This window comes from Panicum hallii, chromosome 2, assembly GCF_002211085.1.
Source record: "Panicum hallii strain FIL2 chromosome 2, PHallii_v3.1, whole genome shotgun sequence".
Taxonomy (NCBI): Eukaryota; Viridiplantae; Streptophyta; class Magnoliopsida; order Poales; family Poaceae; genus Panicum; species Panicum hallii.
Window position 1 is genome coordinate 325,712 of NC_038043.1, and position 26,834 is coordinate 352,545.

General features: G+C 52.0%; 4 protein-coding genes and 1 pseudogene across 7 annotated transcripts; 4 read left to right on the forward strand and 1 right to left on the reverse strand.

The window, feature by feature from the left end:
- Positions 1–1,894: 1,894 nt before the first annotated feature.
- LOC112881775 (U3 small nucleolar RNA-associated protein 6 homolog) lies at positions 1,895–5,706 on the forward strand. Of its 4 annotated transcripts, none has more exons than XM_025946640.1 (7): positions 1,895–2,429; positions 2,813–3,469; positions 4,067–4,525; positions 4,663–4,835; positions 4,941–5,124; positions 5,213–5,260; positions 5,426–5,706. In XM_025946640.1, the coding sequence occupies exons 1-7, from the start codon at positions 1,962–1,964 to the stop codon at positions 5,444–5,446; spliced, it is 2,010 nt and encodes a 669-aa protein (XP_025802425.1). In that variant the 5' UTR covers positions 1,895–1,961; the 3' UTR covers positions 5,447–5,706. The 4 variants fall into 4 exon arrangements, with proteins under 4 accessions (XP_025802425.1, XP_025802422.1, XP_025802423.1 ...); XM_025946638.1 differs by having other exon boundaries at positions 1,962–2,429; positions 5,213–5,325; XM_025946639.1 differs by having other exon boundaries at positions 1,962–2,429; positions 5,213–5,304.
- Positions 5,597–6,481, forward strand: LOC112881777 (annotated as a pseudogene).
- Positions 6,482–6,801: 320 nt separating this feature from the next.
- Positions 6,802–7,615, forward strand: LOC112881776 (dirigent protein 1-like). The gene has a single exon (XM_025946642.1). It carries the CDS (start codon positions 6,818–6,820, stop codon positions 7,508–7,510), a length of 693 nt encoding a protein of 230 aa, XP_025802427.1. The 5' UTR covers positions 6,802–6,817; the 3' UTR covers positions 7,511–7,615.
- Positions 7,616–8,500: 885 nt separating this feature from the next.
- On the reverse strand, positions 8,501–9,884 carry LOC112879609 (dirigent protein 1-like). The gene has a single exon (XM_025943949.1). It carries the CDS (start codon positions 9,556–9,558, stop codon positions 8,833–8,835), a length of 726 nt encoding a protein of 241 aa, XP_025799734.1. The 5' UTR covers positions 9,559–9,884; the 3' UTR covers positions 8,501–8,832.
- Positions 9,885–14,818: 4,934 nt separating this feature from the next.
- Positions 14,819–15,664, forward strand: LOC112882758 (dirigent protein 1-like). The gene has a single exon (XM_025947887.1). It carries the CDS (start codon positions 14,891–14,893, stop codon positions 15,452–15,454), a length of 564 nt encoding a protein of 187 aa, XP_025803672.1. The 5' UTR covers positions 14,819–14,890; the 3' UTR covers positions 15,455–15,664.
- Positions 15,665–26,834: the final 11,170 nt, after the last annotated feature.

Sequence of the window (26,834 nt, forward strand, 5' to 3'; positions counted from 1 at the left end):
TGCTGCGATCCATGGAAGAGAGCTATATATCCAGATGCACGTGCTGCCTGTGATATGCCTCTGCATTTGCACAGGAATTGAAGTCTCATACAGTGACACAGTGATGAGAGAGGATTCAGAGAGATCCATGCCATGCCTGGAGAAAATAAAATTGTACGACAAGGCCCTCCAGTAACGGCTAGTACGTATCCACTAATTAAACTTGATGTTGTCTTAATGTCTTGTGTGGTGTGGACAATTAAGATAACACCAATTAATATTCATATCAACTCGATCGTTGGATCAGACTCGACGCTGCCATCTGTCGATCCCCTACTAGCTAGCATCGTACACATCGCCGCTATTCGATCGTCAGAATAAATTAAAGCTCCCTCTTAGTATACATATATTATTGTCACTTGCTGCTAACTACGAGTATATTATTATATCATATCAGGCATGCATCATCGATCAGACCGTTAGCTAGGCTAGCTGCTAACAAAGTAACAATGCAATTCCCTGATTCATTGCTGCAGAACAAGTGGTAGTGAAGGCAACGGCAAGCTTTGCTACTACTTGCAATGAAGCTTCTGTTCTGTCTTTGCATCCTCCATCAACCAGCAGCTAGCAGCTGCCTCGATCGATCGCTGCTAGCGCAAAGCCAACTTGTTAATTAATTAATTAATTAATGGCTCAGATCGAATTGCAATATAATTGACAGCCTTTAGCTTGATCTTTCTCTTCTGCAAGTGTGTCTGTGCATCGATCATAGTATTTAATTTAATTTAATTTTATCACTGCCCTGCAGTATATATCCTAATGTAAAATTACAGTGGAGGTCATGTATCGACAGCAGAGCTGTCAGACGGTCAGACTCAGGTTCAGAGGTCGGCACCTCAAAATCAAAACCAGTGATATGCATGATAGTAGGCCTGAAGAAAGACTCTGAATAGTAGCTACCCTACCTAATAGTAGATTTCAGAAAGAGAGAAACTACTGTAAGTAACTAACGCTGAATTAAATATTCCGTTCCTTTTATTACTAGAGAACAAGACTGCTGTTGAGAAGAATGCATCAAGTCAGGAAAGGAGGAGCAGAAGCAGAAGACGAGCAACGCACAAACAGGCAGTCATGTGCCCTTGTACATCCATGGATGATCGACCATCATGCAGCTTATCCTTAGCGTCTGCAGACAACAGCCACGGCCAATGTCCAGGCAAGTTGCAGGTCAACTCTTCTGGAGGGGAGACTCGCGAGTCGTCTCCCTCCTCCCTTCGCTGTCAGTCTCACTCTGTCACATTGTCACAGCACAGGCAGTATGGTGCAGATGGAAATGCACTGGACTGGACGGTCTTTCTTGCTGGCTGGCTGACTGACTGCCTGGTCGACTGATGCTGACATGCCTACGCGGTAAACAAATCCCATCAAGTATCTTTTTTTTATAGGGGTCCTAACAAGTATCTATCTAGCACTGTCGAGGCCCATCGTACTCGCGACGTCTATTCATCATTCCAGAAGGGGTGAAGTATAGTCTAATTGGCTAGCTTATTAGAACATCTTATATGGTATGGCTGGAGTTTAGTCTTATAAAACAAACTCCAGCGGTCCAGCCCATCGTACGCTTACTAGTGTGTTGGTGGGAGCCTGGCCCGACCAAAGCCCAACCCGTTTGGACCTCGCGCGCTCCGTGAATCCGGCCTGCTTACAGAGCCTGGCCCTACCAAAGCCCAACCTTTATCACGGTCGGTTAGCCCGAGTAAGTTTGGGCCTGACTAAGCTCCGTGAAGCCGGCCGGCCCGCTTACACGGCCGTGCCCTCCTGTCCTCGCTCCATCACCAATTCTTCAGCAGTCAGCACCACCACACCACAGCGGCGGCGGCGCAACCTTCATCACTGCCTTCCCTTGCTTCTTCCACCCCCCCCCCCGCGCCGCCACTGCCAAAACCCTAAACCCTAGCGCCCCCTCCCCGCCGCCGCCAACCATGGCGGACGCCGTCCAGTACCGCCTCGAGCGGATGACCGACGAGCTCGACGACCTCGAGCGCCGGGGCCTCTTCAACCGCGCCGAGCTCGCCGACGTCGTGCGCCGCCGCCGCGACTTCGAGTTCCGACTCCGGCGACGCTCCCCGCTCCGACAGGACTTCCTCGACTACATCGCCTACGAGCTCCGCCTCGACTCGCTCCGCAACCTCCGAAAGCGCGCAATCATACGCGCCGCCCCCTCTGAATCCGACGAAGACCATGGCAGCGCCGACGAGGCAGAGGCAGACACGAAGAAGAAGAGGAAGAGGAGGAACAAGAAGTGGAAGAAGTCCATCTCCGACGTCGCGGGGGTCCTACGCATATTGGACATCTACAGGATGGCCACCGTCAGGTTCAAGGGAGACCTCGACCTATGGTTCCGATACCTCGAGTTCTGCCGCGACAAGCGCCACGGAAGGATGAAGCAGGTAGTTGCAACAAGCAATTAATCTCAAAGCTCCACCTTTGTTATTCTTATTACCTTTATTACCTTGCTGTACCGCTCGATTCGAATCTTGTTTTGGACTATACCCTCACATTGATGCCCATAAGAACGAAATTTGGGCAAGTTCAAACCTTTCTGTGTTCTTAGTGTACTAGTTCAGTTACACATTTAGTATCAAAATTGAGGCTTTTAAAATGTCCTTCTGTGCACCAATAGTCAATTGTAAGCTGCATTGTGTGCTCTTCATGACTTTCTTACCTTGCGGGAAAGCTTAAGTTGAGCTATGCTCCGATGGGGAAGACCTTCATTTATATATGCCCTGAAGCTTAAATTTTGTTGTCCCTGTTCTTGTTTCGTTATTTACAGGTTCTGGCGCAAGCTATTCGCTTCCATCCCAAGGTCCCTGGGCTTTGGATCTATGCCGCAGCATGGGAATTCGACCAGAACCTTAATGTCGCTGCAGCACGTGCATTGATGCAGAGTGGCCTCAGGTCCTGTCCAGAATCAGAGGATATGTGGATCGAGTATCTTCGCATGGAGCTTACCTACCTTAACAAGCTCAAGGCGCGAAAGGTGGCTCTCGGAGAGGATGTGAAGACACTGCAAAAGAGCGATAATGATGCTGGTCAGTGGAAAGATGAGAACAAAGAACTGTTCATGCCACTGAATGAACAAGATGAAGAGCCCGAGGACTCCAAGCCAGCTGGAGATGCTCTGGAGGAGAAGGAAGACACGTTCTGGCGGCAAGGATTGTTAATCATCCAAACCATATATCATGGTGCGGTGGAAGCTCTTCCATCAAGCTTAACCTTGCGGAAGAAATTCTTGGAGATATTAAACAGTGTGGACTTGGCACATTCTGATGAGTTGAAGATAGAGGTACTGGATGACCTCAAGAAAGATTTCTCCCATTGTGAGGACTACTGGGATTGGTTTGCTAGGTTTCAGCTTACTGATTTAAATAATCCCAACAGCTTGAAGGGAAAGGATGCTCTATCGAATAAGTTGAACAAATCAATTCAGGTAAATGCATTACGATCACTTCCTTATTACTCGGAAATCATAATCTCTGCCATGGATTATCAATGGTAACTAAACTGTGCTTGCTATTTCATAAGTGAAAAGGCACATGTAGATGAATGCACCCTGGCATGCCTTGCTGTGTAAAATGTTATTGGCGTTTATTTGCCCTATAACTCTGTTTAGGAACATTTTCCATGTCCAGATGATAGTGGTGTTTGGTGTGGTCACGCGCCTGGTATATGTTTCATTGTGTTGCTTTATTCAATCGTAGAACTATGATGAAAGCAACTATTTGTGATTATATTATTTCCAAATTGATGCCAATGGTAACTGTTAATGTATGCTTGTAGTGAAAGCTTTTACCAATGCCATTCTCGGCAATAATGCTAGAGCTCGACAAATCCATACAGTAAACTGTTTACCCTCTACATTTTTACTAGCCTTGTAGGTATGCACTTTTTTCAGTTAAGGCCAACATTGCTAGCTTTTGAAGTTATCATATACCAATTTCTCAACCAAGATATGTCAGTTACACTGAACATGGGTTTTGGTATAACTTTCTGAACATTCTGAAATGTTATTGTCTATACATTACAGGTATATGATGAAGCTGTCAGAAGGCTGCCAACTTCCAAAATGTATTCCCTTTATGCAAAATTTTGGATGGATGTTCTATACCCTGACAGAGAAGATTCCATTGCATTATTCCAAAATTCTGAATTTGATGCTTCAGAATTCACTTCATCTATACTGAAAGTTTATGAAAGTGCTGAATCATGCGGGTGTCTTACTGAGGATCTTGCTTGCCAATATGTATCACTTTGTTTGAAACTTGAAAGACTGGAGGAAGCTAAGAATCTTGCAGAAAAGCTTTGCAACGGTCCTCTTTCAGATGCTGCAAATTTGTGGAGCCTGAGAGCTTCTATGGAGATAAATTCGGTTGCTACTGCAGGCAGTTCTCCATTCAGCAAGGAGAACTTGAGTTGTTTATTCGATCTATTCAACACTGTTCTTTCCAAATTACCCGTTACTCAGACCGAGGGATTGTGGCACATGGTATGTCCCTTTGAATTTCCAATGATGATAGTGTCCTAGTTATTTCCCCTTGCACTTTCATAGGCTAGTGTATGCAGTTTTGTTTTACCTTGCTATTTTTACTGTATCTGAAATTGTTCATGATGCATATTTTTCAGGCCATGAAACTGTTTTGTAATGAGAAGATATATTTCGAGAAGTTGGTGAAATGTGCAATGCTATCGCTAAGTTTGGCTGGTGGGAATGATTCGGGTGCATTGGTTGCTTCTGCTATCATTGGATGGTATTTGCAAAGAGATGGTATGAAACAAGCTAGGAAGATGTATAAGAGGTATGAAACAAGCTAGGAAGCTAGCATTTCGAGTAGCCCATCGTGCAATGCATTTTGAATTTTGTAGCAGATTGTGAATTTTGTGATGTTTGCATGATGATGCAGGCTTCTCGCTCTACCAGGTCCGAGCCTAAAGTTGTTCCAGTACTGCATAGAGCTGGAAGCTAACCTTGCATCGCTAGGAGACAATAGTGCCCTTGCAAATGCCCGTAAGCTTTATGATTCAGCAATCGACTACTATCCCCAGGAAAGAGAAGTGTGGAGAAACTACTACAGCCTGGAATTGAAGGTGAGATCATGCGTTGCCATTGATATTTGTTTCGTAAAATGCTTGCCCTTTGTTTTCAGTGCTGACATTACATTCACATTGTAACCAGGTGGGAACATCGGAAACCGCCAATGCTGTTTACTGGCGTGCTCTTAAGGTGCTCAGTGACTCCACTGCCCTGACCGCTCCCAGTAGCTAGCAGTATGCGACCTGTGTTAACTTGTAATACCATTTTTGATTGGATTTATTTGTTCCATGTGAGCATATTTGGGTCAGCAACTAAGCTGATGCAACAAAATTTTGTCTTGTCTCTGATTGATGGGTTTGGATTCCATGGTCCTGAAGATTGTTGAATGAGAACGTGTATGATTGCCAGATCTTCTAGTCTTGGGATGCCCATAAGAAAAGCACAATAGCTGTCCTAGGGAGACAAGTAGCTTGTTAATGCATGGAACTGAGCTCTTTTATCCTGTGCAAGGAAGCTTAGAAAATGTATACGAAGACATTGAAGGTGTCATTTGATTTGGTTACTGAACTGTTGTCAGCGATGAGGTTTGTTGGGACCGGATCTTTCCCTTACTGATAACACAAAAATCATAGAAATTTTATGGTAAGGTTTCTTCAAGGATCCTTCATGATGAGTCTTAAAGTTGTGGCTGCCATAACGATGAACCGAAATTTTATTTGTACGTCCTCGTGTTTCATATGAAGGAATAGCTGAGTGAGATTCCGCCGCAGGCTATAAAAATTGTGGCTACGACCTCAGCTCAGCAAAGCAATCGTGAAAACAAGAGCAAAGACAGGCAGAGAATGGGCAGCAGGAGCTCCGTTGCAAAGCAGCAGCTGGTCCTCATCGCCGCCGCTCTCGTACTCGCCGTGGCCTCCGCCCGGCGGCGCCCGGTGCACCTGCCGCTGTACATGCACGACATCACCGGCGGGCCGGGGCGGACGGCGGTGCCGCTGGTCAACGGGACCGGGCCGCTGAATCCGTCCATGCCGGCCGGCAGCCGGTTCGGCGACACGACGGCGATCGACGACCTCCTCACGGAGGGCCTCGGCGTGGAGTCGGAGCCCGTCGGCCGGGCGCAGGGGACGTACATGCTGGCGTCCCTGCGGGAGCCGGTGCTCGTGGTGAGCATGACCGTCGTGCTCACCGCGGGGCCCTACAACGGCAGCGCGCTTGTGGTGGCCGGCCGCGACAGCGTCCTGGACGAGACGAGGGAAGCAGCTCCGGCGGGCCTCCGGGCACGTCCTGTGGAGGACGGCCAGGCTGGAGTCGGCGGTTCACTGGGTGCTGGAGCTGGACGTGCACGCGTCTGTGCCGGCCGACGACACTAGGGTTGCCACCCAGTAACTTGGTGCGTAAAAATAACTGAATAATTAATCACAGTTAGGTGGAGGAGACAGATCGTGAATGGGGGACCTGATGGTCCAGTTGGCTAGCAGCAGGTGAAGACGGTGACAAGCCACGTCAGCACGTGTTCCTTTCATGGCAGCGACACATCAACCAACCTCCTGTCCTGCTTCTGCGTGACGACGATGATCGTTCAGCGAGTCGACGAGCCTCGGGAGATTCCATTCGAGCTGATGCGAAACCAAACAAACGACTAAGACCTCGCAGCTCCCACTAAGCATGCACTACGCATCAGCAGCAGGAAGCTAAAAGAGCAGCAAGCTAGCACATCCTATCCAGAGGCAGGCAGGCACGGCAAAGATGGCCAGGTTGGGTGCAAGCACCACTTCTAGTAAGCGCTGCCGCCTCCTTCTCGTCGTCGCCGCCCTCCTGATGATGATCCTCCTCGCGGCGGCGCCGGTGGCGTCGGCGCGTCGGCGCCCCGTGCGGCTGCGGGTGTACATGCACGACATCGTGGGCGGGCCTGGGCAGACGGCGGCGCTGCTGGTGAGGGGCCCCGGCCCGGCGAACCCGTCGATGCACCCTGGCAACTACTTCGGCGACACGGTGGCACTCGATGACCTCCTCACCGAGGGCCTCGCCGCGGACTCCGCCCCCGCCGGCCGCGCGCAGGGCACCTACATGACGGGGTCCATGAGCCGCCCCGTGTTCGTGGTGAGCGTGACGCTGCACCTCACCGCGGGGCGCTACAACGGGAGCACGCTCGTGGTGGCCGGCCGCGACGACACCTCGGAGCCGGTCAGGGAGCTCGCCGTCGTCGGCGGGACGGGGGCGCTCCGCCGGGCTCAAGGGCACGTGCTGTGGAGCACGGCCAGGGTGGAGTCGCCGCTGCACGCGGTGCTGGAGCTGGACGTGCACGCGTCCGTGCCCGTGCCGACGACGACGCCCAGAGCCAAAGCGGCTGCGATGACGCTCGCTTCTCATCTCAATAAGTCTGACGGACCTGTAATCGAGAAGCGGCGGATGACGATGGAATGTAATCGAGATGGATGATGAAAACTAATTGGCAACCTTTTATATATGAATGATCTGTTCATCAATGTCCTTGGTGGTGTGGGTGTTGTTCGAAATTAAACGGGTATCGTGTGTGTTTAATTTTGATAAGTGCATTTGCCTTGAGGACTTGTGGTGTGGGTGCCCATGCCGGCATTTTCATTGCAATCGCGCTTTAAGAAGGTTAATCACACAAACGACATCTGGGGTGGCTTTAGGCCCAACCAGCTTTGTGTTCTAAATACTGAGGCCCAAGCACTCGGGAAAACGAAGACAAAACTCCGTATCTTTGCCCATTGTATTGCTAGAAATAGAGATTTTGATGGAAAAATACCCTCCAATAACTTCTCTAAGCGGTTATCCCGATATACATTCCGTATTTCTCGCTAGACAAGATAGATAACGAAAACAGAGTGTACATAACATATTAGAAGCTATTGGAGAATGAAAACATATAGAAGATGACTTTTATAAAAAAGCTCTTCAAATGATAATTTAGAGAATGAAATTTAGAAAGACTCTCCGTCTCTTTAAACCTTCAATTTTGAGGCTGCCAGGCTGGTGAACAGAGAACGAAGTGAAGTCAAAGTCTAACAAGTTAGGTGACCATCGATCTGATTCTGGTGTGAAGATGACAAGGATCCATCCGCACCCTTTCAGCATCTCTCTCCCCTCTGTTTCTGTGTCTGTCTGTCGCCCGCCACGGAAATTTTCTCCAACAACTCCACCGGCTACGCTTTCCTTCCTGCAACTTGCAGCAATCTGCCCTGCCCCAACCCCTCCCCTTCTAGAAATCTGGAGTAGATAGTAGGCCTCGTTCTAGCAATTCTTTACGTTGGCTTATCATCAGCTTCTTTTTATTGTAGCAATCGTCGTTTTCTATTTCCCAGAGATGCCTGCACTATCTTCTGTTTTTTTTCTTCCGTTTCAACATTCCGTGTAATCAGCTAGGTAGCCTCATCAGTAAGTTTAGCATCCGTGATGAACAAATAATGGTTGGATGGGTGGATCATCAACCGATCCATCATGTTTGCATGCATCACAAGCAAAGAAAGAAAGAAAGCCTCATCAGTAGAAAGCAAGAAGAATCCAATCCACATCGTGGTAGGGTAGTAAGGTAGGGGAAAAGAAATAGTAAGGCACCCATGCCATGAGGCCATGAGGCCGCAGCGTGCGTGCAAGCACATGCAGGCAGGCAGCAGCAATCATCTCCTCGATCCACCAACCCCCACTACACTGACCCTGACCGACATCTCACCCAACTTTCCACACACTCACCAACGCAATGCCCACCACTCGTCCGTCGTCAATCCACCCGCTGCTCACCAAACCCAGGACGATCCAACCACCGCAACCACGACGGCGACGGCGCACGCCCTGACCCACCCGCCGCCGGTCCTCGCACCCGAGCTCGCCTTCGACCCGGACCCTGACCCGGACGAACCAGAGGAGCCGTCGGCGGGCGAGACGGGCGCCGCGGCGTCGATGGTGGTGCCGTTGCCCGTGGTGAGGTACACGTCGAGCTGGACGGTGGCGTCGGCGCCCTTCATGCTGGACGTCTTCCACAGCACGTACCCGCTGGCCATCCTGAACTTGCCGGTGCCGCCCACGACGGCAAGCTCCCGCACGTCGGCGGCCGTGTCGTCGCGGCCCAGCACCGCGATGGTGCTGCCGTTGTGGTCGCCCGAGGTCAGCAGCAGGTTCGCGCACACCATCAGCACCGGGCCCGACTGGGACGACAGCATGTAGAAGCCCTGCATCCGCCCCAGCGCCGCCGAGGTCGGCGACGAGGTCTCCGTCAGCGCGTCGTCCACCACCGTGGTGTCGCCGAAGGACATGCCCAGCGCCGGGGCCGTCGTCGACCCGGGGCCCTTGATCACCTGCACCGCCGTCGGGTTGCTGCCCGACACGATGTCGTGCATGAAGAAGCTCAGGTGCGTCGTCCCGTCGTCGTCCGCCGCTAGCACGCCGGCCGGAGGCGGAACCAACACGGGGAGGAGGAGGAGGAAGACTGCCGCCGCCGCAGAGGTGGCCTTGACAGCAGCCATGGTGGGTAGATGGATTTTTGGCTGAAAGCGAGCGGCCGATTGTTTGTGATGTTCAGATCTATCTATCCATCTATCCAGGGAAGGGATTGAAATTAATGAGCTAGATAGCTTATATATGCCGTGGTGTGGTGATCCATGGGGAAGGGAGGTGGAGAGAGCGGCTGCTGCAGGTGGGGGTTGTTGGGTATGTTCAGGAGCTACAAATCTACACTAGGAGATGATGGCCAGGTGTGTCAGTGTGTGTGGCTGGTTTCCTGGCTTCCTATATTACTGGTAGGTGCAAACAAAGTGAGATTTTGATGATGTTTTTTTGTTGCTGTTGCTGTTGTTGAGCAGCAGCAGAGGCACACAATAATACTCTTGCTTTGGTTGTTGAGAGCGATCAGTAGTAATCAGACCAAATGTGACCTAGTGACCTCTCTGCTTTCTTTGCTGTGCGTGTGTGTGCGCGCGAGAGATTGGGCTGGGCTGCTTTTTCGTCGGTCGGGATTGGGCCCCCTGAACATGCCTGCCGTTAATAATGAAATAAAGGCGAGTTTTTTTAAAAAGGGATAAAAAAATTAAAATTCGAAAAAGGAACCGGGTGGGAAAAATTGGAAGAATGGGTACCCCCGCCCTTTGATCGGGCGGGAGGCGTGGGGTTAGGAACCTCCCGCCCACCCATCGGGCGGGAGGTTCAAAAAAAAATTCCAGGGGCCTCTTCGCGAATAAGAAAAATTTCTTATTCACGAAAAGGCCCCTGAAGCAGGCGTTCCGCCCGTCCAGTGGGCGGAATGCTCCCCGCCCGGCCAGTGGGCGGGAGGTCCCCTGGTTATGATTTTTGTTATATTTTGGTTATAATTTTTGTTATATTTTCTTAGAATTTATGTTTCACAGATAATTTGAAATTCAGACTTTTTTCAAATGCAAGATTTATTCACGTTACTCTTATGTATGCATATAAAATTTTAATTCAATTTTACGAAGAAGATTACGGTATCTAAAACTCGTACAAGATGGTTAAACGATACCGTTTTGCAACGTAGAATCAAAATATTACGATAGTACAATACATGAAGCCATTAAAAATAAAATAATATGATAACAAATATTAAAAATATTACAAATATTACTAATACATGAATCCAAATATTCTGTCTTTAGTCAATGCGGCAAATATTACAAATACACATCCAGGTCTGATACAATCTCAACGCGGCAAATATTACATATGAGCAAACAACGTTCAAATGATGCCTGATGACGTACTAGCACTCGATCGGCGACGTCTCCCACTCCTTGATGCAACCGGAGGTCTTCCATCTGTAGCATCACCTGTAGGGCCAGCTTCAGCAGAACTGGGGCCAGCATCATGGTTTCGACAATGTTTATACGTGTGTCCAATCTGATTACATGCACTGCAGCGCTGTATCCTCTGACGGAGCTCTGACTCATCCATATCATTACGAATACGCCATGTCTGACGGCGCCCTCTCTTCACCCGTGATGATCTTGGGTCTGGAATATATATAATAGGATTCGTTGTCTCAGTGAACGATCCAACCAAACGGAACCCATAGATCTCATACTGCCAGGTGCTGGCAATTGTCTCCTTTTTGAAGTAATGGGAAACATATATATCGACAGGATGTTGAATATCCGCACAAGCAGCCATTACATTAGAACAAGGTAAGTGCAGCAACTTTGGCCTCATGCATGAGCAACAACAAGTTCCATCAAACTTGAGAATGCACTCCTTTACAGGATTTTGACGTCTCATGCCACGTCGCGCTCTGTCTTTAGGAAATACCTCAAACTTGAGCTCCTGTGTACCACATTGCCGTACGTGGTATAGCCGGGCGCTTTCTGCCTTCTTAGTCATATATTCTGTTATCATTTTCCCAAAATATCTGTCAGGATCTCGCATGAATATCTGATTTTTAGTGAACCGCTCCCTAAAGTAATCGGTACACCCGCGGACGATGAATTCCACAATTGCAACCAGTGGAAGCGCGCGAACACCTCGCAGCACCCAATTGTAAACCTCGGCGAAGTTGGTAGTCATTATGCCATACCTTGCACCATCGGTATCATAAAGTAACGCCCACTTCTCCTTAGGTTCATTCTCAATCCATTCAGAAAAGGTTTTCACCGCTGACCCAGAGCTTCTACGAGTACGTGCAGTATCTGTTGGCAAAGGACACAAAGCCTCTGCTTCATCCTGTGCAGTTATATTTTTTGATGCGTCCTCGGCTCTTTTCTTCCCGGTCAGTTCATCAAGTTTCTGCCACTGCTTGTTAAATTTTTACTGATTCGTTTCCTTGCATAGCCTCTTGAACATATCCATAAGGTGCTTGTTTTTGAATTGCCTAAAAAAGTTTGCACCGATATATCTCATGCACCATCTACTGTGAACATCACGCTACTTGGGCGGCTCTCCGGTCTCCACACACACCTGCTGCAAATCTAGTATTGCCCTCAGTATGCCGGCGTGACGATCATAAATCAGGCAGACATCTTCCCTATCCCGAACGACTGCAAGCTTAACCCGTTCCAGGAACCAGTACCAACTGTCTGTGTTCTCACTCTCAACAAAAGCAAAAGCAACAGGAAGCAATTGATTGTTTCCATCCACTGCAATAGCTGTCAGCATTTGCAATCTATACTTTCCTGCGAGAGAGGTCCCGTCGATGCACAGGAGAGGCCGGCAGTGATGGAATGCGTTAATGCATGGACCCAAGCTGAAAAAGACCCGCTGCAATGTGTAGCGCGGACCTTCTTCTCTATCTAGAGTTTTCAGGTCATAATAGCTTTCAGGATTTCTCTGACATAGGACGGCCAGCAATCGAGGAACATTATCATATGCAGCCTCGAACGTACCAAACCTCATCTCCAACATCTTTTGTTTTGCACTCTACGCCTTGCTGTATGAGATGGTATACTTGTACTTTTCCTGAATATACCTGATAATAGACTTTGGTTCATATGACAAGTTCTCTACTATTATCCCGTACATCTCATTTGCGATGTATTGCGACGTGAGGTTGCGATGGATCTTCTGCACCCCAGGCAAATGACAAGTGTGCTGAGTGACAATGGAGCATTCCCAGTAATCTTTCCATTTACCCTTATAGACATGCACCCGCCACGGACAGCCCTCCTTCACACATACCACATCGTACTTACGAGATTTGCACTCGACTGTTTTAAACTCTCGCATAAGAGAGAGAGACCAGCACTTAACAGCTTCCTTCACCTCTTCAATTGAGTGGTACCTCGCACCCTGGACAATTTCATTCTCCCTGCAATCCGAAGGCCAGCTAGATCCATCATTTACGACAAGATGACTGAGGTCGCTGCTTACCCAATCTTCAGGCACATCATTGTCATCATCAGACGAATCGGCATTCATTACTTCGTCCAATTCACGTTCTTCATCTTGCAGCTGTTCAACAATGAAGGGTATGTTCTCCCCCTCATCATCCACGCATTGAGGAGCAGCTTCAATGTTTATCAAAGGGTTCTGGTGCACACTGACAAGGAGTACCAGTGGCCATTGCCAATGACTTGCATTTTGCAGATAAGTTAACCAGTCCTCGTTGCTTGCAAGTGGCATCAGCTCCCAGATCAAAGCGTGAGTGATACGATTTATGACGCATTGAACACTCACAATGTGTGTCTCCTGATTAATCCTTAATCCCCTCATTAACCAGTTGCATATGGATTTAAATGTCCTCTCGTGCGGTCTGATAATTCCTCTGACCGCACAGTTGAATTGACTTAAATCTACCCCATTTGACCCATAAATCACATTTCCTTCTCTGTAATATATACTGAAAATACCCTTCTCGGAAGACATATCTAAAAATACCGCACAGTTGAATAAACTAGTTATACTACATATTAATACACAACGACGACCCTAAGTTTCAGCGATTCTCAGATTATATTTTACAAATTCTAAACTATTCAGAATATAAATTATACTAAAAAAAATGAAAATACTAAAAACTATTCAAAACATAACTACTCTAAGAAATATTTCCTAGATTATAGTTATTTTCAAGTAATTATACGGCTAGAATGAGAATATACCTCCAAATCGACGTGTGAACAGGGCTTCGCCGCTTTCTCTTTTCTCTTCCTCTCTCCTCTTTCTTTTTTTTTCTGATTTTTGCTGGATAAAATGAAATTTTTGGGGCAGATTAGGGCTTATATAGCCGGGGGGACCTCCCGCCCGACCAAAGGGCGAGATGCCCCTCAGGACAACATCCCACCCTTTGGGTTGGCGGGATGCCCCCGCAGGCCCCCGCAGGGACCTCTTCGCAAATAAAAAATTTACGAAGAGGCCCTCGGGGAGCCTCCCGCCCGCTGGATGGGCGGGAGGTCGCCTCCCGCCCGATCAGCGGGCGGGATGTACCCATTTTTCAAAATGTTCCCCACCGGCACCTCTTTTCCTAATTTTATTTTTTATCCCCTTTTTTAAAAAAAAGTCAAATGAAGGCAACCATCGATTGGGCCATAATGGGAGCCCATGAACAAGCCATTTTCTTCTCATTCATTGGGCATCCGACCCAAAGAAGAGATTTGTAACTAACCCGTTCAATAATGATTGTAGAATGGTGAGCTTTGCAAATAAAGGCAGTGGAGGATAGTGGCGTAGTGGGATTGAAGGCCGCCGCGCGCATCATCATCATCATTCAAACTAAGCGACTGTTCGTTTCCTAGCATCTAAATTTAGACCCATCACATCAAAAAGAATCTTGCTATTTAGAAGTATTAAATAAAATTTATTTATAAAACTTTTTGCACAGCTGGGTCCTAATTCGCGAGATAAATTTAATGAGCCTAATTAATCCATAATTTGCCACAGTGATGCTACAGTAATCATCCGCTAATCATGAACTAATATACCTCATTAGATTCGTCTCGCGAATTAGCACTAGGATTCTGCAATTAGTTTTGTAATTAGACTTTATTTAATACTTTTAAATGACAAGATTCTCTTTGACGTGACCTCTCTAAACTTTAGACCCTTGAAAACGAACGCACCGTAAACCCGCAATCTAGCTTGCTAACTATCGATGCATGCACATGCATGCATACACGTCATGTCGCCTTTTAATCTTTTTACTGTGCATGCATCATGTCATGACTCATTGATCGATGGAGTCCATACTTGCATGTCCTTCCCTTTAGATACTTTCTGCAATGATCCATGGTGCTACTTTGCTTGCTATATATATGAGCACACACCCTTATCGTCTGTCCATAAGCTAGCTAAGGTACCTTGCCTACATACGCTGCCTTGATTATTATCTCGATCCGTCAAATCGATCGCTCCCCTGCGTGCATGATGGCGAAGAGATCGACGAGGAGCGGCGGCCGGCTCACCTGTGCCGCCGCAGCTCTGATGATGGCCATTGTTGTGCTGCAGCTGCAGCAGCTCATGGCAGCCGCCGCCGGCGACAAGCACCACCTGCACTTCTTCATGCACGACGGGTACACGGGCCCGCGCCCCACGGCGGTGCTGATCGTGAACGGCACGGGCGCGCCGGTGATGTCCGGCGTGCGGTTCGGCGACACCGTGGTGATGGACGACGTGCTGACAGAGGGCCCGAGCCGCGGGTCCCGGCCGGTGGGGCGCGCGCAGGGCACCTACGTCACGGCGTCGCTGGAGAAGGGACAGCCGGCGATGCTGCTCTCCATGAACGTCGTGCTCACCGACTACGGCGGCTACAGCGGCAGCACCGTCGTGGTGATGGGACGCAACGACATCACGGCGCCCGTGCGCGAGCTCGCGGTGGTCGGCGGCACGGGGAGGTTCCGCATGGCCACGGGGTACGTGCTCTGGAAGACGGCGAGCTGGAAGGGCAAGAACGCCGTACTCGAGATCGACGTCTACCTGCGCGTCTGATAGATCACCGCGTGGTGACATCTATCGCCGTCGATCGATCGAGACATGCATCCATGGTGATAATGCATTTGTACGGTCGTGCATGCGTGTCCGTGCAGTGTGTTAGTTTTTTTTATCGAATACGTAAGAGAGCCACGTATTATTATGTTAGTTCTTACGTAATCAGCAGCTAGAATAAAACTCGATCGTGTGCCCATGGTGTATTAATTACTTTTGATCTCTTTCTCGATGTGTCCATACCTGAAGTTTGATGAGTTGATGCCGCTCTCGGTTGCCTTACCTCATCGGGGTCCGGCGGCCCTGATGGAATTTGTGAAATTCCACATAAACTATTGTAGATCTCTGTATTCGACCGTGCTGTCCTAATGAATCCGACCCTGGTGATATGCTCGTCTAGCATCGCCCATGATTTCTCTGGACCGGTCACTACAAGACATGCGGCGATCTTTCCCATTAATTTTTTTTGTGACCAACGTTTTAGTTGTTTTTAATCATTTTCTTTGGAGGACGTGGCCGATAAATTTTCAAGTGTCTTCTTGTATCTTTTTCTAAAAGTTTTATCAAATCACCAATAACATTATTCGAATACAACAAATTCATTCCCGATGGCCACTTGGAAAATACCAGTTGCCTAAATATACCAAAAACTTTTGGCCACTTGGGAAAAAAAAATCTGTCAGAAAAAGTTAACACTCTTTGTAGTGAATTGGCCTAAGACATAGAAATACTTTGAGCGGATCTTTGCACACTAGCTTTTCATTTTCTATGCAAAGGCTGACATCCGTACACTTGTAGTTTTTCTGTGTTTTTTTTTGCAATGGTTTGCTGTTGCTAAGGTACGTGTGCGTTCCGCAGCCAAATTAAACTAACCCTATGGTTGAAAGAGATTACGTATAGGTACATGTCAGTACATACGGACAGGAATACCTCCTGCTAGGGTGTCCAGACCCTTAGCGTCTCGCTGTCGCCTCACAGGTAGGGGCGCGATGGTGTCTAGCTCCGGCGAGTGCGCCACGCGCATCACGGTGGACGCGTGCCACCACATACTCGACCGCCTATCCTCCATCATCGCCAAGGAACTGCTCAACGATCAGAAGGTCGTAATAGTCTACTACCAGGAGATCTGCCTCTCCGCGGGCCTAGCCCGTCAGCAAGTCTTCTGACAGGGTGTCCATCCAGACGGGCGTAAGGTTATCCGTAACCTCTCCCTCATTCTCTGGGCCGCGTGGCGTACGGTCTGGGTCTGACAGCTGGGACCGCGGTCTCCCCCGTGCTCTTATAGGTCCGGCGCCTCCACGTGGCCACGAGGGCTGGATAATCTGGAGTGGCCTCCACGGTCCCGGACTCCCCAGGGAGGTCCGGCGCCACCACGTGTGGGGGCCAGACCTCCACGGGCCTGATCACTCGAACTGGCCTCGGGGGTCTGGATCCCCCTTCCCTCGGGAAGGGGTCCGGCGCCACCACGTGCCGCCACAGAGGCGACTGCAGGGCCAGCCCTGCCACGTGCCCGTGGCAGAGGGCCCTCCGCGGGACGCCAGCCCAACTACCGCATTAAATGCGGGTAGATGGGCTGCGTATGCCCAAGTCAAAGCATGGTCTGCCCAACTGACACCACGGTAAGCCCGTCTATTTCCAAGACGGCGCGTTACTGTGCTCTGAGCGCAGGTAGACGACGTGTAGTCACATCACGGCGCCACGCGTGGGTGATGATGGCCTGCTGCAGGTGAGCCGAGGCGTGCCCTGCAACAGTATGCGTGGAGGCGACGGTGCGGCGGGTCAGCGCTGCTCCTTCGCCTGTCAGAGGGTCCTGACCCAACAGTGGCAGCATGGCTTCCTCTGTTGGGTAACACTGACAGCATTCACTGTACCGGTAAGGCGGCACACGGCCATATCTTGGCTGTAGATACGCACGTCAACTTCTCGATCGTGAGCACTACAGGAAGGAGCTGGAGAAGAAGATCACATATCTCTCATATTACAGGCTCCTGTTGGCCGGGCCCACCTGTCGGGGCCCCGCACAGTGTAAGTACTTCACTTAGTCTATAAAAAGGAGAGTGCACTCGTTGGAACACAAGTTCCTTCTCACGCTTACACAAGGTCTAGACTCACAAGTTATCCACAAGCAAGCACACTCAAGCAATACAACTCAAAAATGGACGTAGGGTATTACGCTCCGGCGGCCTGAACCACTCTAAATCCTTGTGTCCTTCCCGAGTTCAGCCGCCCATCGATCAAGCGCTCCTAGGTTTCCCCCAAACTCTTCCTAAACTAGGATTAGGCGGGTGCATTCCGCCACCCCGCTGGAGATTTTCTCCGATATTTGGCGCGCCAGGTAGGGGATCTAGGTTTGGTTTGCGCTTGGTCGAAGCTCAAGACTGCAATGGCGCGGGAAAATGGGCCTCACGATCTCCTCTTGGGTGAGGAAGTGGCGTCATCCACGCCACACACCATGCGCCATCCCCCACCCAGGGCGGCAGCGCGTGCTGCTCCACAGCGTGCTGTGGAGTGGGCCTCCATAGCCCAATCGGTGCCTGCGCCAAACGGGCCGCTTGTGGCAGCCAGGGAGTTGCTCCGCAACCCTCCTAGCGAGACAGCCTCGCCTGACGTGCAGAGGCAGTGGCGTGACGACGTCGACCGCCTCCTCAACCTAGCACAGGCCTCCCCAGATTCAGCGGGGGGATCTGTGTCCAGATAGCGCCGTCGTCAGGGCAGCGCATCCGGCTCTGTGCACTCCCCATCAGTAAGGAGTGCACGGACCGCGGATCTTCGGGCAAAGCTCAACCGCAGACGTGTGGGAGAGGACGCCCGTGTCTCCATCGAGCGAGTGCGCAACCGCCGACTCAACATTGAGGGTCGGGATCTTGCGCCCGAGCTCGATGCGGCCGTGGCTAGGCTGCAGGGACTCGCAGTCCACCTTCGCGCGGTCGCTTGGCCGTCCAAGTTTCGGCCCCACCTGCCGGAAAAGTATGACGGGTCCACCAACCCGTCAGAATTCCTGCAGGTCTACATCACCGCCATCATGGCGGCTAGGGGTAATGACACCATCATGGCGAGTTACTTTCATGTAGCCTTGACCGGGCCAGGCCGAACCTGGCTCATGAGCCTCATCCCGGGTTCCATCCAATCCTGGGGTGAGCTCTGCGCACAGTTCACGGCAAATTTTGCCAGTGCGTACCAGCAGCATGGTGTGGAGGCCCACCTTCACACCGTGAGACAACATGAAGCGCCCCCCCCATCGGGGAAGACTTAAAAGTGTCACTTTATCAGTCCCAGGAGGCTGATAACACTTTTATTACATCAGATGGTACATCACCGTACAACTCTACGCGGTAATGGGCAGTGAAGCGCCACTATCGCGAGGATTACAACCAGAACCCACACGACTACACTGGCTACGAACAAAGGATCATCAGAGTCTTGCGCCATGCGGAGCTCCAACGGCGACCTCACCCACAGGCAAGACTGGGTGCAGGACGGAACCCTACTCGTCGTTCTCGGGGATGTAGTCGGGATCCTCCACTGTAGAGTAAAAACGGGGTGAGTACAAACGTACTCAGCAAGTCCAATCTCACCCACGGGGGGTTATAACAGAATTAGATGCACAGGATAATCCAAGGATAAAGTTACGGTTCTTTTGTGGAAACACAATTATATGCAAAGGTTCGTTTTAAAAGCATTTTTTTTTCAAAACAAGTTTTCAAGTGTCTAAGAACGCACAATGTCTATCCTCACGGATCCAAGTTTCAAGCCGCTACCGGACTCCCCGTCCGTCGTAGCACACAGCACCATTGACGGATACTTTTCAAACAACTCACACCAGCTCAACCATTTCCCAGAGAGAAACACTAGTTATGTGACCACACCGTAACTTGCCCAGTACCGTGGGCACGGCTATTCGAATAGATTTCTAACTCTGCAGAGGTGTGCAACTTTACCCACAGGTGGGGTACCACAGCACGAACACCTTAGTGCCGGTGCAGATCCCATCGAAGCCCTTACCCACCGTAGCTAGACCTGACTAGCCACCACGGGATCTATCAAGGGGTCATTCGACCTAACACTGAGGTTTAACCGGGGCATAAGTCACACAGAGCTTATCCCGTCTCCTTGATCACCCGTTGCTCCCAGCTCTCCTGATGGCTATCAGACTAACTAGTGGGGTTAGGCCAAGCCGTTGCCCATACAACGGTCAAGTGGTTTGCACGATAGGAAGCTAGGTGAGATGTCACAACAACTCGGTCCTTAGGGGTGACAGGACAGACATCTCCCTCCCTTGCCCTACCACACAGGTACGAGCACACCAACGGCAATCCACACAGGAATGCCGTCCATCCCGTCTGACTCACTTTCCGAAACCACATTTTATCCCTTCCCACACACACACGCAATTCCTTTATAAAATCAGGTATTCAAGGTATGGTTATCACAACAAGGGTGGCTACCCTACCATGTTTACGGCACGCCAAACCATGCATTTTATAAAACAGGCCACTGGGTTGTGTTTATAAAACTAGGACAAAAATATGCATCAAAGGGTGGAATTGAACTTGCCATCGTCAAACCCTTGCGGGAAGTCCTGATCGAAGCACTGTCCTTCGGGTTCGGGGTCGCAGTACTGGTCCTCGGTTGCTTGGTCGCGGTCGGGAACCTCGTCGTTCACTCCGTGTCCTACGACGCAAACAAACAGACACACAATCAAGCGAAAGAACTAAAAGCTTTTACCGATAGGCTTGAATCGGAAATAATTTAATTACGGAGTTAGGGGTGGTATCTCTAGGTGGTTTCTTAATGGCATGGCTAAAACTATACTAGAAAGGGTGTGGTAGAGTTTCGGGTCAATCGGAGGTCGTTTCGCACATAAAATGACGAGCCAAAGGAGGTTCGGGTGGTTAAACAGGGCTCTAGGGGTTTATTCGTAAGTATCCGGAAAGAGCGAGGGCCTTTTTGTAAATCTTATAAATTCTCGGGGCATGCTAAAGAGCGTCAAGTGTATCTAGGCTCAAGTATTAGGGGGTCCTTTTTGAATTAATGGAAAACACGGGGTTTCTTTTGTAAAAGGGAAGTGAATAAGGGCATGCTCATAGGGAGGAGGGGGTTTTTGGGAAAAATCAGAAAGGGGAGGGGGGTTTGGGTAAGAACACCCTTCTCCTTCCTCTCCCCCGTGCAAAGCAGAGGAGGGGGAGGCAGGGCGCCGGCGGTGGCCTGACCCGGCCGGCCGGGGCACGGCGGCGGCCCGGGAGTGGGGGGGAAAGCGGGAGGGGGCGCGGGGAACCCATCCCCGGCCTTACCTCGGGCCGAGGTGGAGCGAGGGGAGCTGCCCACGGGGGCGGCGGGCGGCAGGGGAGGCTGTGGCGGCGGCGGCGCTGTGTGCTCGGGGAGGGGCTGCAGGTGGCGGTGGAAGGTGTGGGGGAACGAAGGGCCGCGGCCGGCCTACTTATAGGCGGCCGAGCGGCACGGGGAGGCGGCGGCCGGCGGGCGGCTCCACGGGCAGCCATTAATGGCGCCCGTGGCTTGCGGCGGGGCACGGCCGTGCGCAGCCGTGCACGTGGGGGGGGGGGGGGCCGGGCGGCGGTGCGCGGCACAGAGGGGGGGGGGCGCGGGCGGCGAGGCGGCACAGGGAGGGGCGCGGGCGGCGAGGCGGCACAGCGGGCGACGGCGTGTGCGCCACGGCGGCCGTGCGGCCGCGCGCGTGCGCCAGCGACGGGCGGCACGGCGGGCGGCGCGGCACGTGGTGCACGCGCGGGTACGGGCGGCCGGGCACAGGCGCGCGCGAGGGGAGGGGGGGCCGGTGGCCGGCGCGGCGGGTGCGGCCGAGCACAGGCGCGGAAGCAGGGGCTCGGGAGCAGAGATAGGGAAAGGGAGGGAAGAAGAAAAGAAGAGGGAAAAGAAAAGAAAGAGAAAAGAAAAAGGAAAAAGGGAGAGGGGAAAGAAAGGAAAAGAGGGAGGTTGGAAAAAGAAGAGAAAAGAGGGAGAGGGGGGGGAGGGCGTGTCGGCGCCGGTCGCGGCGGCGACCGCGTCCACGCGCGCGCGGGGATTCGCGCGCGACACGAGAAGCGCCGGCGCTAATTGCGGTAGCGGTCGCGGCCGGTCGGCCACGCGCGCGGTATTCGCGCGAGGAGAGGAAGAAAAAGGAGGGGAGTCGCGTCTGCGTAAATCCCGGCGGACGGTCGCGCGTGGGCGGGCGATGCGGAACGGATCAGTACTTCGGTTAGGGTTAGGGTTTTGATGTTGAACCGTTTTTACGAATCACTCTAGCGCACGATTTTGTTAAGTAAATTTTCAGGGCGTCACACAACAACCCGGAGAAACCCTCCGGACCTTCATCTCCCGCTTCACCAAGGTACGCGGAACTATTCCGCGTATCTCCGATGCATCTATTATCACAGCTTTCCGCCAGGGGGTCCGTGACGAGACGATGCTGGAGAAGCTGGCGACGCATTAGGTGGAAACTGTCACCACCTTGTTCGCCTTGGCAGACAAATGCGCCAGGGCTGTAGAGGACCGTGCGTGGCACTCTGCAACTCAGGCAGGACCCGCTCAGATGAGCGGGCCCAGTGTCGCTGCCCCCGGCAGCGGCAAGAAAAAGAACAAGAAGAACCGTGGCTTTGATAAGTCACGGGTTGGGGGTCCGGTTGCTGCAGGAAAAAGAACAAGAAGAACCGTGGCTTCGATAAGTCACGGGTTGGGGGTCCGGTTGCTGCAGCAGCAACTGGAGGCCAGAACTCCCGTGGCAAGTGCCCACGACAACATCGCACCGACCCCGGGTCATGCCTTGTTCATCCTGGGGCTTGCCACAGCGCCACCGAGTGCAGCGAAATCCAGAAGCTCGTGGAGCGCCTTCACAAGAGGTGCGACCAAGCCTCCAAGGAAGGCTCCTCCCCTCCGCGGCGGTCCGGCAAGGAGAAGGCCTTCGATGCCGATGCAGCTGCGACGGAGCGGGAGTTGGGGTACCAAACCCCAAACAAAGACCTCAAGGGTCTCTTCCACCAGTCCGACTCCGAGTCCGGTGGTGATGAGCGCCGCAAGAAGCTGTACGTCATGTACCGCGGCAGTTCGGAGCTCGTCTCCCAGCGGGACGTCAAGACCCTTCGCCGAGAGGTCCTCTCGGTCAAGCCAGAGATGCCAAAGGCGGCGCCCTACCAGCGGTGTAAGAGCACCACCATCTCCTTCAGGCCATCTGATTGCCCGGAGAACATGGCGGGCGCTAGTGTGCTGCCGCTCATCACGGCACCCACCATCGCCAACGTTCGCCTCCACCACGTGCTGATTGACGGAGGTGCAGGCCTCAGCGTCATCAGCTATGCATCGTTTAAACACCTGCAAATCTCGGAGTCCAATCCGGAGTGGGCCCGAATCCCGTTTACCCGGTAGGGACCATCTCCTTGCCAGTCACATTCGGGACGGAGGTCAACTTCCGCACAGAGAACGTGTAGTTCGAAGTTGCGGAAGTTTACCTCCCCTTCAATCCCATCATTGGCAGACCAGCCCTGTACTGGTTCATGACCGTTGCCAATTATGGGTACCTGGTCCTCAAGATGCCGTCCCCGGCAGGCGTCCTCACCGTGCAGAGCGACCGGACCGCCACCGTCGTGGCGGTTGAGAAACTCTATGCGCTGGCAGCAGGGCTTGGCCGGCAGCTGGTGCAGAGGGGTCAGACCCCTCATCTTCACGTGCCAAGGCTCCGGCCAAGGCGCCCAAGGTCCGTCCGTCCGATACGGATGATGTTCCCGTGAAGACCATCCAGGTCGGAGCGGAAGCCTCCCAGACCACCCGCATCGGTGTGAATCTGGGAGAGAAATAGGAAAGCGCGCTCATCGCCTTCCTTCGGGCAAATGTTGACGTGTTCGCTTGGGAACCATCATAGATGCCCGGGATCCCTAGGGAGGTGATTGAGCACCATCTGAAGATCCGGCCCGATCCCAGACCGGTCCGACAAAAGCCACGGAAGCAGTCCATCGAGCGGCAAAACTTCATCCGTGAAGAAGTTCGTAAGCTGCTGCAGGCCGACTTCATCGAAGAGGTCCACCACCCAGTGTGGTTGGCCAATCCGGTCATAGTCCCAAAGGCTAACGGGAAGCTTCGGATGTGCATCGACTACACCAATCTCAATAAGGCATGTCCAAAAGACCCTTATCCACTTCCTCGTATAGATCAGATTGTGGACTCCACCTCCGGGTGCGACCTGCTGTCCTTCATAGATGCCTATTCTGGTTTTCATCAAATCAAAATGGCTAGAGATGATAGAAAGCATACTGCTTTTGTAACAGTGGATGGTCTTTATTGCTATATTGTAATGCCATATGGACTGCTTAATGCTCTACCCACTTTTGCTCGTGCAATGAACATCACTTTAGGTGATTTGGTTAGAGATATAGTTGAGGTGTATGTTGATGACATCGTAGTCAAAACTAGAGAATTGAATTCCCTACTAGAAAATTTAGCTCAAGTCTTCGACAAGCTGCGCGCAACCTCTACAAAGCTTAACCCCGAGAAATGCATTTTTGGCGTTTCGGCGGGAAAGCTCCTTGGTTTCCTGGTCTCCCACTGGGGGATCGAGGCAAACCCGGACAAGGTCCGGGCAATCGAGGCAATGAGGCCCTCTATGCATCTCAAGGACGTACAGAGGTTGACGGGGTCTCTTGCAGCCCTCAGCCGCTTCATCTCGAGGCTGGCAGAGAGGGCCCTTCCCTTCTTCAAGCTGATAAGGGGGTCCGGTCCATTCGCATGGACTGAAGAGGCGGAACAAACCTTCCAGGAGATGAAGCGGTACCTCACATTCTTGCCGGTCCTGGTCGCCCCGGACCCAGGTGAGACACTGTTTCTTTACCTTGCAGCGACGACCGAAGTGATTAACATGGTGCTGGTCACTGAGAGGTTCGAGCAACTCCTGCAGGGGGCCCCCGTGGTCCCCCATGTGGGGGATGGAGGTCCGGCCTCCACCAGTGTGACAACCGACCCTGCTTCGGAGGGCTCGGCCGGGTCCGCACCCGGAGAAGCATCAGGAGATCTGGGGTCCGACGCATCCCCGGCTCAAGGAGAAGGACCCAGTCCGGCTAGAAAAGTCAAGACTTTTCAGAAGCTGGTCTACTACGTCAGCGAGGTCCTTCATGAGGCAAAGGTCAGGTATCCTGAGATGCATAAGCTCCTTTATGCTATACTCGTTGCGTCCAGGAAACTCCGTCACTACTTTTAGGCTCACAAGATTGTGGTGGTGACCTCTTACCCGTTGAGGGCCATCCTCCACAATTTCAACGTCACGGGTAACATCGCCAAGTGGGCAGCAGAGCTTGCTAGTTTTCAACTCGACTTCCAGCCACGCCACGCCATTAAGAGCCAGGTCCTTGCGGACTTCATTGCAGAATGGACTCCAACTCCAAGTGGCTCAGGGGGTCCGGACCATGGGTCGGACGCCCCACCTCAAGCCAGGGCTCCGGTGTTCACCGGACCCCACTGGACACTCTTCTTCGACGGGTCTGCACGCTGCAAGAAGGCTGGGGCTGGCGTGGTCCTCATCGACCCACATGGCGAGCAAATGAAGTACATGGTGCACCTCGACTTTGAGGCCACCATCAACATGGTGGAGTATGAGGCCTTAATCTTTGGGCTCACGGTGGCCCTGTCCCTAGGAGTCCGGGAGCTCCTGGTCAAAGGAGACTCCCAACTCGTTATCAGGCAGGTCCGAGGGAAGTGTTGCTGCAACAATCCCAGCTCGCAGCCTACCTCATCCACGTGAGGAGGCTGGAGAAGGACTTTGATGTGCTGAAACTGCAACATGTTCCACGTGAAGGTAATTCAGTGGCTGATGCACTCTCCGCGAGGGCATCGACTCAACCATCCGTGCCGGAGGGCGTTTTCCAAAGACGTCTGCTGAAGCCTTCCGCCCAGCCTGCCGATCTGGGTGAAGGGGGTCGCACTAGCACCTCGAAGCTAGCAGTCCCGACGGCGCTCCATCCGTGGAGCACGCTAAGGGTTGTGTGCACCCTTGAGGGTCCCGAAGACCTCAGGGAGCCACGCCCAGTTTCTCAGGAAGGTCCCGATGCATGGATCTCTAAGGTCCGGGACTACCTGAAAGACAATTTCCTTCCTGAAGACCAAGCATCTGCTGAGCGCATAGTCCGGATGGCTAAGCGGTACACGGTGGTAGAAGGGGATCTCTACCACCGTGGCGCCAACGACATCCTCATGCGGTGCATCACCCGGGAAGAGGGCTGCGACTTGCTCGTAGAGATCCATGTAGGCGTGTGCGGAAGTCATTCTTCATCCCGCACGCTGGTCGGTAAGGCCTTCTGGCATGGTTTTTACTGGCCGACAGCGCTCCAGGATGCAGCTGAGCTGGTAAGGTCCTGCAAGGCATGCCAGTTCCACGCAAAGCAGATACACACTCCAGCTCAGGCTCTGCAGATGATTCCACCCTCTTGGCCTTTCGCTGTATGGGGGTCGGATATCTTGGGACCCTTCCCTAGGGCCGTCGGCGGGTACCGGTACCTCTACGTCGCCATTAACAAGTTCACCAAGTGGCCGGAAGCAACCCCAGTGGTCAACATTACCAAGGCATCAGTAACCACCTTCCTCAAGTCAATCGTGTGCCGGTTCGGAGTCCCGAACCGGATCATTACAGACAATGGGACTCAGTTCACAAGCCAGTACTTTCAAGAGTACTGCGAGGACATTGGAATCCAGCTCTGTTTCGCCTCCGTGGCGCATCCCAGGAGCAATGGCCAAGTCGAGTGGGCTAATGCTGAGATCCTCGGAGGGCTCAAGATCCGGACCTATAGTGATCTTGAGAAACATGGCGCAAAATGGGTTGACCAGCTTTCGAGTGTACTGTGGGGGAACCGGACCACACCCAGCCGGGTAACTGGGGAAACCCCTTTCTTCTTGGTCTACGGGGCCGAAGCATGCCTTGCCCCGGAGATCACCATAGGCTCTCTACGAGTCCAAGCTTTTGATGAGGACTTGCAGGAACAGCAGCGTCGCCAAGACGTGGACCTTGTCGACGAGCGAAGATGGCGAGCAGCAGTCCGAAACGCACGGTACAACCAAGCGCTCCGGCGCTATCATCAACGGTTCGTGCATAGTAGGGAGCTCCGGGTCGGGGACCTGGTCCTAAGGCGAATCCTGAACCGAGAGGGGCTGCACAAACTCTCCCCCAGCTGGGAGGAGCCCTTCAAGGTAACAAAGGTGTGCCAACCCAGATCTGTTCGTTTGGCTACGGAGAAAGGCATGCAGCTACCCAATTCGTGGAATATTGAGCACCTCCGTTAGTTCTATCCTTAGGGGACTAGATGAGAGGAAATTCTTTCCTTTGTAATTGGTAGCATCCCTGTGTGATGCAGGACGGTGGAGGTCCGCCCTCGTAAACCCGGCTCCTGGCGTCCAT